The sequence below is a fragment of the Trachypithecus francoisi genome, unplaced genomic scaffold (assembly GCF_009764315.1).
Source record: "Trachypithecus francoisi isolate TF-2019V2 unplaced genomic scaffold, Tfra_2.0 Lachesis_group8, whole genome shotgun sequence".
NCBI classification, from domain to species: domain Eukaryota; kingdom Metazoa; phylum Chordata; class Mammalia; order Primates; family Cercopithecidae; genus Trachypithecus; species Trachypithecus francoisi.
Window position 1 is genome coordinate 8,209,660 of NW_022681473.1, and position 8,855 is coordinate 8,218,514.

The window sequence follows — 8,855 nt, forward strand, 5'->3', positions numbered from 1 at the left end:
GGCTCTGAGCACTCATGACTAGATCGGCTGAGGGGTGTCAAGCTCTGGCTGGGTGTGAGGGCATGGGGGCACGGGGTCAGTATTTGCTGATTTCCGGGCCCACCCATGTCCCAGGCTAGCGGATGGCCAGGCATGTCCTGTTGGGCACCACGGGCTGACACTTAGACAATCTGACTCCCACCCCTCACCACCGGGTCTGCTTTCTGCGCCAGTATTCCAAGCTGTGGTCCCTTTGTCCTGCTGGCTGAGTCGGGCTGGATCTGAGAAGCCACACTGTCACAAGGTACATTCTAGATACCCTTTGTCTACTGCCGTCCCAGGACAGAGCCAAGAACTTGTGTGGGATGCAATATGGAGTCCTGATAAAGAGTTTGTGGTCTGCCACCTGGTGTATGCATTGCCTGCACCCCAAGGGAGAGGTGAGAAGGCAGGTTCAAGCCCCCTCTAAGGCAAAGCCTGTGGGTGAGCTGGGAAAGGCAGATGACAAGGAAATAAAGCAGACAGCATGAGCTGCAGGCTTCCAGCAGGCTCCCAGTGCCAGAGTCAGGCGAGGCCAAATCAGGAGGCCAGTGTGGGCAGGAGCCCAGGCAACGGCTTCGTGGAGGAGGGAGTCTCCATGACCTCACAGAGCACCAGCAACAATCTGGCAGCATCAGGGCTGAGGTGTGGGTGAGGCCAGGGCCCTACAAAGTCCCCACCTAAGCACACCAGGCCTCCGACAGCATCATAGCACGAGGGTCAAGGCTGAGGGGACTTATCTGGGAAGACAGCAGAAACAGTATGAAACTCAAGAGAGAGCCCTCATGACTTCAGCCAGGCCTCAGACCAGCAGCCTCCCAGGAAGCGGCAGGAAGCACATGCTAGGCCCTGCTGCAGCCACCCAGTGTCCCTTTCAGGCTGGGCCACTCGCACTTCCCGGTCCCAGCCTTGCCCAGAACTCTCATCCCTACAAATAACAATTTAGTTTCTGACCTATCACATGGTCGTTTCAGCCTCAGGGCTTTATTTTTGGTTTTCCTTTTATATTTTTATTGTTCTGAGATGTAGCTAATACACAGAAAAGGGTGCAGAACACACTCTTTTGGTCAATGCCTGTACCACCACCCCACAGGCCAGAAACACAGGTCAGGGTAGGCCAAGCCTACCCTTAAGCTCTTCCACATCCTCCCCCAAAGATAATCACTGTAGACTTTTTCCTTTACCATTTACCGTAATCATTTCCTTTGTTTTCTTTCTAGTTTTACCATCTATGTAGGAATTCCTACGAATTTGTTTGGCTTCATTTGCTAGAGATTTGTGTTGTACACAGCTATCATTTGATCATTTTCACCTCTGTTCAGTGCCCGGTGGCATGAATGTGTATTTATCTACTCTAGCATTAACAGCTGCTAGTGTTGCTCCCACCATTGCAGCTGCGAACTCACCTCGGTCCTGCTGCAGTTGTTGGGGACTTTCTTCAAGGCACAGTCCTGAGAGCGGAACTGCTTGGTCACAGGGTGTGTCAGTTTTACTAAATAACACCCAACTGTTTTCCCAAATTGTTTAGACCAATTTATACTCCCACCAGCTGGGTATCAGTTCCTGTTGCTTCACTATCTCATCAATACTTGGTATTGTCCAACTTAAAAGTGTTTGCAAGTCAGATGGGTGTTAATGGCATGTGATGTCTTGTTACTAGCAATATTGAGCACCTTTCCTGTGCTTATTTACTGGGAGGGAACCTTCTTCTGTGGCTATCTTAGGTCTTCTACCTATTTTTCTTTTTTTTTTTTTTTTTTTTGAGGCGGAGTCTCGCTCTGTCGCCCGGACTGGAGTGCAGTGGCCGGATCTCAGCTCACTGCAAGCTCCGTCTCCCAGGTTTACGCCATTCTCCTGCCTCAGCCTCCTGAGTAGCTGGGATACAGGCGCCCGCCACCTCGCCCGGCTAGTTTTTTTTGTATTTTTAGTAGAGACGGGGTTTCACCGTATTAGCCAGGATGGTCTCGATCTCCTGACCTCGTGATCCGCCCGTCTCGGCCTCCCAAAGTGCTGGGATTACAGGCTTGAGCCACCGCGCCCAGCCCCTATTTTTCTGTTGTGCTGTTCTTTTTTTTTTTTGAGACAGTTTCATTCTTGTCACCCTGCCTTGTCAAGTACAATGGCATGATCTTGGCTGACTGCAACCTCTGCCTCTCAAATTCGATTCTCCTGCCTTAGCCTCCTGAGTAGCTGGGATTACAGGCGTGCACCACCATACCCAGCTAATTTTGTGTATTTTTGGTAGAAATGGGGTTTCATCATGTTGGCCAGGCTGGTCTTGAACTCCTGACCTCAGGTGATCCACCCACCTTGGCCTCTGAAAGTGCTGGGATTACAGACGTGAGCCATCACGCCCAGCCAGTCCACCTTTTTCTTGATTGCAGTTGTATTTGTGCTACGGAAATACTCCTTTGTTGTTTATACTGCTGCAAATATCCTTTCCCTACAACCACCTCATTTTCCAAGTGGGAAAACTGAGACTCAGAGAGGATAAGCCACATGACCAAGGAACACATGGCCCGGTCCATGCGTTTCCAAGCTAGTTCTGAGTTCCAGTCTGGCTACTTCCCAGGAGCAAGTTCACAGGCAAATTAGCCTCTCTGAGCCTCAAGTTTCCTCACCTGTAAAAGAGAAAATAATTATTATTGTGAAAGAAAAAAATGTTTGCAAAGATTTTAGCTTCAAGCCTGGTTCTTACTAAGCGTTCAAGACATAATAGGGCTGGCCGCGTATGGTGGCTCACACCTATAGTCATAACGCTTAGGGAGGCTTAAGGATCGCTTAAGGCCAGCCTGGGCAACACAGAAGGACCATCTCTATTAAAAAGTAAACAAAAAGAACAGGACTAAAATGTACTGAGGTGTACTCCCCTCACATCCTTCCAGCTATGATGCCTGTGCTCCTTCTCCTACCTAAGAGATCACAGAAGATGGCAAGCGCCCTGCCCACCCTTGCCGAGGCCAGGAGAGCAGATGATATGATGACTGGCAGGTGAACTCTCACCCACATCTGGCCCACCCTGTCTGGTACCTCTGACTCCCACTGACTTTTCCACCAGGTGCTGCCTAGCCCAGCTGTTGACTTAACTGACATCTGGAGCACAGTCCATCTGTGCTCCCAGGAAAAGATCCACCCACACCCTCTCCCACATCGCTCGGAGATTGAGACACAAGTCACCTGCCTGAGGCCAACATGGCTAGGGTGACTGCCCTCTGGGAGTGGAAGGGAAGCTGCCAGTTTCGGTCTCTACCGATAAGGAGTGAGAGAGACATGGTCCGTCCCTGGAGGAGAGGCAACTCCCAGCCCACTTGCTTTTCAGTGCACAAAGCCCAGTCATGAAAGCCACTGACTTTATTGATCTAAAAAACTTTACAAGGACAGTGACTGTTCTGCCCAAAAAGGAGCCAAATGGTATCAAACGGACTGAAAGTGAGGGTCGGGGGTGAGGGACGGGGCCAGGACTCCATTCAGGAAAGCTGGTAACTGTCACCAGGAAACTGGCAAGGGAAAAAGGGCGGGGGAGGCATGCAAGAGCGAGAATCCAAAAAAGTTGAAATGGTTAGGGGAGAAAACTCCCAGAAGACCCTGGAGTACGTCGGAGGCGAGTACGACAACAGCAATCATCTTTTCCTTCGTAGAGGGCAGGGGAGGAGTCCCTACTCGGCTGCAAACTCTGGATGAGGGCTGGGGATTGAGAGCTTCCCAGAGAGGATCACAAGAAGGCGTCGCACCACTCTCGAAGGCATCCGAAGCAGTCCCGGGACTGCTTGGCGTTGGCGCCACACGTGTCTTTCAGCCATTCCCGGAAGAGGTCTTCATCTTTCTTTAGCACCAGAAACTGGCCAAGGACAACATAGGCCTGCAAAACAGCGAAAAAGGAAGGGGTGTGTTGCTCAGTGTTCAGTGAGGGATAAGAGCAAGGCGGCCATTCCTGTGCCATTCAGAGTACACAAGCCCAAGAAGCAGCGTGGGTTTTGCCCCCATCTCCTCTCCACCAGGTGCCCAGGCTCTGGCAGCCTCTTCAGATTATACCCCACTGTCCACCCCCTAGCAGATGGACTCACTTCCCTCCCACCCCCGCCTGCACCAGGTACAGGCGGCCACCCCACACCTTATCAAAGCCCCTCTCCTCCAGCTTCTTGCCCAGGACTTCACCAATCCCAGCCAGGCTCCCCACTGGCTTCTCCCCCATGGGCTCTGCCACGAAGTCTCGGTGCTTTTGCGAGGTTGTCATCTTGATCAGGCTTAATCTAGGAATCCCAAAAGAAAGGCAGATTAGGGCTGAAGACCTGGAACTCCTAAGAGCCCATTAGCAATCTCACAGTAAGAGGCAGCCAAGCCAGGGGTTACGGTGGCTTCCTCGATCCCCCTCATCCTGAAAGGAGAAAACTGAAATCCAGGGAGACTCTTCCCTACTATTCTGAAAAGGAGTTTCTTCCTGCAGGACCTGGATTTTGATCTTGCCCCAGAGAAAAAACGATCTTGCCTAACAGGTGGCGCAAGCGGGGCAGTGGGAAGATTCCCAGAGTCAGTAGGCAGGACTGCCCGGAAGCTGTCACTCCCTCTGTGACCTTGGCTGAGCCAAGAAGGCACTGACTGCCTGGAACAGCCACTTGGCGTGGAAAGCTAACCAAAGGGTCCCTCTACCTACAGGGCGAAGCGCACACCGAGCGCTGCGCACACCCGCTACGCGTCCAAGAGGTTCACGCCGCACCCCAGCTCCGCCCCCACCGCGCGCAGCCGCGGCCCGCCCCCTCCCGCGGCCCGGCTTCCACGCGCCGCACCCCGCCCCCTCCCCGCAGCGCGGCCAAGCTCTCCCCCAGGGCCCGCCACAGCGCCTGCGGCCCCTCTCCTCCCCTTCTCCCGGCAATCCCTCTGGCCTCCAACCAGGGCCCTGCTCCGCGGCTCGCGCTCACCAGCAGCTTCAGTTCCCGTAACGGTTCCTCCCGCCACCCTGCCGCTCCCGCGGATACGTCAAGCCACTAGAACTTTCTTCCACTTCCGCTTCCGGGTCGCCTCAGCCGCCTTTAAAAGAAAAAAAACTTCCACGTTGGGCCCTTCTAGCCAATTAGAGCTATAGAGTTGAGGCGCCACGGACCTCGACGGCTTCCTTAGTAGGCGCTCCTTTCCGGTTCTTCGCGGGAAGCCCTGTCTTCTAAGGTCTCGCTCCTCGAGCAGTTCTGAGGGAGAGAGGCCTCCAGGGAGAGAACTTCCTTTCTGTGCTGCCCGGACCCGGAACTCAAGGACTTAGGCTTGACCGACCTGGCGTGGGGAAGAGTTAGAAGACGGACAAGGGAGGGGACGGGTGGCCGGGAGGCCTCTGAGACAGCGCCGGAAGACGGTTTTCGGAGGGATCCGACTTAGACTCACGTCGCACTCCTCGCAGTGGGACTGGTGGGAACTGGGAACGCTGGAGACCTGATTTCGAGGTGACGCTACCGTCGCGGCCGCCGGCAAGTTCCTTTACTGTGTTTTCTTGGCTCAGCATTGAAGTGAGTCGTGGACGATCCTCTCTCAGCGTCCAGCCTGGACAGCGGGGTTGCTCCGGCAGCGTTCCTGGGAGCCCAGGGCCAGAAACTGAGTGTGGGTGTTTCTCTGAGGGTCTTTTCTCCGGGATAGACAGGGAGGAGGAAGGAGAACGGCAACTAGAGATGACAGTGTTTCCTTCGGAAACCATCAGTCTTAAGGGTACTGGCCGTCGTCTTCTAAGTACGGAAGTCAGAAAAATGCAGATGCCACAGACAAGCCTGCTCACCTCAACCTTTAATTAACTAGTTCCTGGCTTGGACCGTCACGGTGGCCACCTAATTTGTCTCCGGCTGTAGCGTGTTGCCAGACTCAACCTCTCTGTTGTGTGACTATGCCAGACTTGGGGTGTACAAGCGTGTTGAGAAAGATACGGTTTATTTCAAACTCCTTCCAGAGAGGTTGTCAGGATGATTTCTCTGGAACATGCCTATAGTTTTATATTGCACCAGTACGTAAGATTGTAGGAGTTACTTTTTTTTTTTTTTTGAAACGGAGTCTCACTCTGTCGCCCAGGCTGGAGTGCAGTGGCACGATCTTGGCTCACTCTAAGCTCCGCCTCCCGGGTTCCCGCCATTCTCCTGTCTCAGCCTCCCAAGTAGCTGGGACTACAGGCGCCCGCCACCTCGCCCGGCTAATTTTTTGTATTTTTAGTGGAGACGGGGTTTCACCGTGTTAGGATGGTTTGGATCTCTTGACCTCGTGATTCGCCCGCCTCGGCCTCCCAAAGTGCTGGGATTACAGGCGTGAGCCACCGCTCCCTGCTGGAGTTACTTTTACATGACATGCACTGTATTGTCCCATTCTGTAACAGTGCTGAGTTAGCTGTTATTTTTCTGGGACCTAGAGAAGTTGAATAGTTAGGAAATACACGAAGGTAGGATTTGAATCCAGGCAGTTAGACTTCAGAGCCCATGTTCTTAACCAAGACACCGTGTCACCCCTCAGTAAAAGGCCCCTCCCCATCTTCAGAACAGTCCTGGGTTCTGAGCCTGCCATCCAAGGAACTCAGGAGGAGGAGTTGACAGTCTCTTCATTCCTAGCCACTCTGGGACACCTTCAGCATGTCTCAGGCCACCAAGAGGAAGCATGTGCTGAAGGAGGTACTGGGGGAGCACATCGTGCCCTCCGACCAGCAGCAGATTGTCAGGGTGAGTGGCTTTGGGCACAAGCTGCTCTGCTCCCCACCCCTCCAGCCCTGGAGGGCCCTGGGATGGTGGCAGGGTGCGCGTGGCTGAGAGAGTGTTTGACCAATGAGACTGATTCTTGGTCTCTCCTGAACCAGGTACTCAGGACCCCAGGGAACAATCTGCATGAGGTGGAGACAGCCCAAGGGCAGCGCTTCCTGGTGAGCATGCCCTCCAAATACCGCAAGAACATCTGGATCAAGAGAGGTGAGAGGATCACTCCTGTCATCCCAGCACTTTGAGAGGCTGAGGTGGGAGGATAGCTTGAGACCATCCTGGGCAGCATAATGAGACCTTGTCTCTACAAAAAGTAAAAAATTAGTTGGGCACGTGCCTGCGATCCCAGCTACTCGGGAGGCTGAGGCCTGAGAATCACTTGAGCCTCGGAGGTGGTGGCTGCAGTCAGCTATGATCATGCTATTGCATTCCAGCCTGGGCAACAGAGCAAGACCCTGTCTCAAAAAAAAAAAAAAGAAAAAAAAGAGAGGGAGATGAGAGAGGCAGCCCTCTCTAGGAGATAGAACCACTTCCTATGGCTTTGGCTTTCCTTATTGGAGGCCGGCCTGACTTTGCCTTTTCTCTTCTTACCTACAGGGGACTTTCTCATTGTTGACCCCATTGAAGAGGGAGAAAAGGTGAAGGCTGAGATCTCGTTTGTGCTCTGCAAGGACCACGTGCGCTCCCTGCAGAAGGAGGGCTTTTGGTAGGTGGTCCCCTTGATCACTGACTCTGGCTTCTGAAGGCATTGCCTTCCTAGCTTGGGAATTAGGGGAGGGAAGGTCATGGCATCCCAGACAGAGACAGCTGGAAACAGCTCTTTTGTGAGAAATTGATTTGTCCTCCCTGACTTTGCTCATCTCTTGGCATAGGCCTGAGGCCTTCTCTGAAGTGGCTGAGAAACACAACAACAGGAACAGGTGAGGAACAAGCCTTGCGGTGGGGCACATGGAAAATGAGGGGTTCATGCTTTGGTGCCTTGAGGGAAAAATAGAGCCTTTTTTCCTCCTTACATAGGGTATCTGTTGAGCGCTCCTACGTATGTGGTACATAGTTATGAATGTGGCTTGAAGGTCAGATTCTCTGGGTTAAAATCCTGACTTTGCCACTTAAAGCTGAATGACTTTAAGCACGTCATTTAATTCCTTCAAACTCTATTTTCCTTATATATAAAATGGGAGCGTTGTGAGGATTAAAGAAGTGGATGGCTTGTAAAATTGCTTAGTGCAGCATCTGGTGTGTGATGCGGGTTCATTAAGCATTAGTTGGTGGTCATAGAATTATTATTCCTGACTGAAACAAATGGCTGTGGCACACGTTTGGGGAGTGGGGTCAGTCTTTAGCCTGTTTCTGTAGCCAAGTTTCCCCACTGTTTGCTCTGCCTCTGTCCCTTGTTTTAGTCTTTAAAGGGTGCTGTAGGGCCCTGACTGCTGGGCCGGATGGTCCTCCTTTTTTTGGAACTCCTTGATTGTAGATCTGGTTTTCTCAGAAGGTGCTGGGCTAACTCTGCTCTCTTCCCTTCGTGCAGACAAACTCAACCAGAACTCCCAGCTGAGCCACAGTTATCAGGAGAGGAGTCCAGCTCAGAAGATGATTCTGACCTGTTTGTTAACACAAACCGCAGACAGTATCATGAGAGTGAGGAGGAGAGCGAAGAGGAGGAGGCCGCCTGAGACTCCAGGATCCACTTTTCCACTTGCTCAGGGACTGGCCCCTGGCTCTTCTGGGCTTGGACATTCCCAGGGTGCTCTGCAGATCTTCACCCCTGGGTGAGGACAAAGCAGGGCCCCTCTCTGAACTGATGTTTTGATTAGGAGAATTAAACCCCTGGTGGGTTGGTGACTTGTTCTGGTGTCTGAGTGGCTCTCTCAGGGGACGGAGACTTGTGGTGAAGTGAAGAGCTGCTCCCTGGTAGAGACCTTGTGACTGGGTGGGCTGAATGGGAAGGAAATGGGAAATGGCTGGAGTCTTTCCCAGGTGGTTTGTTCTTTCTTACTGGGCACTTAGAAAGTGCCAGGCCTTGCGCTGGGCCTCCTTGCATGTGTGTAACAGCTGGGAGCACTCCTGCTTTCTTGCCTGCTTGAAGTTCATACCGATTCAAGCATTCAGGATGATAGCCCTAGGACC

The 8,855-nt window shown here is 52.7% G+C and overlaps 2 protein-coding genes and 1 long non-coding RNA gene across 8 annotated transcripts; 2 read left to right on the forward strand and 1 right to left on the reverse strand.

The window, feature by feature from the left end:
* Window positions 1-199: 199 nt before the first annotated feature.
* On the forward strand, window positions 200-3,567 carry LOC117080703. Its single transcript, XR_004435920.1, has 2 exons — window positions 200-283; window positions 2,904-3,567. It is a non-coding gene; the product is annotated as an uncharacterized LOC117080703 (long non-coding RNA).
* On the reverse strand, window positions 3,352-5,043 carry BANF1 (BAF nuclear assembly factor 1). The gene is made up of 3 exons (XM_033205925.1): window positions 4,935-5,043; window positions 4,130-4,268; window positions 3,352-3,877 (listed from the first exon to the last, which is right to left on the reverse strand). The coding sequence occupies exons 2-3, from the start codon at window positions 4,250-4,252 to the stop codon at window positions 3,731-3,733; spliced, it is 270 nt and encodes an 89-aa protein (XP_033061816.1). The 5' UTR covers window positions 4,253-4,268; window positions 4,935-5,043; the 3' UTR covers window positions 3,352-3,730.
* On the forward strand, window positions 5,037-8,575 carry EIF1AD (eukaryotic translation initiation factor 1A domain containing). Of its 6 annotated transcripts, none has more exons than XM_033205920.1 (6): window positions 5,037-5,601; window positions 6,493-6,695; window positions 6,830-6,938; window positions 7,326-7,434; window positions 7,601-7,648; window positions 8,257-8,575. In XM_033205920.1, the coding sequence occupies exons 2-6, from the start codon at window positions 6,609-6,611 to the stop codon at window positions 8,399-8,401; spliced, it is 498 nt and encodes a 165-aa protein (XP_033061811.1). In that variant the 5' UTR covers window positions 5,037-5,601; window positions 6,493-6,608; the 3' UTR covers window positions 8,402-8,575. The 6 variants fall into 6 exon arrangements, with proteins under 6 accessions (XP_033061811.1, XP_033061809.1, XP_033061814.1 ...); XM_033205918.1 differs by having other exon boundaries at window positions 6,517-6,695; XM_033205923.1 differs by having other exon boundaries at window positions 5,037-5,510; window positions 6,517-6,695.
* Window positions 8,576-8,855: the final 280 nt, after the last annotated feature.

Coding starts and splice junctions, on each gene's coding strand:
- EIF1AD (XM_033205917.1), top strand. CDS start 6,609: ATGTCTCAGGCCACCAAGAGGAAGCATGTGCTGAAGGAGGTACTGGGG. Junction 7,435..7,600: donor CTGCAGAAGGAGGGCTTTTG/GTAGGTGGTCCC, acceptor CTCTTGGCATAG/GCCTGAGGCCTTCTCTGAAG. Junction 7,649..8,256: donor AAACACAACAACAGGAACAG/GTGAGGAACAAG, acceptor CCCTTCGTGCAG/ACAAACTCAACCAGAACTCC.
- BANF1 (XM_033205925.1), bottom strand. CDS start 4,252: ATGACAACCTCGCAAAAGCACCGAGACTTCGTGGCAGAGCCCATGGGG. Junction 3,878..4,129: donor AGGAGAGGGGCTTTGATAAG/GTGTGGGGTGGC, acceptor GCTGTTTTGCAG/GCCTATGTTGTCCTTGGCCA.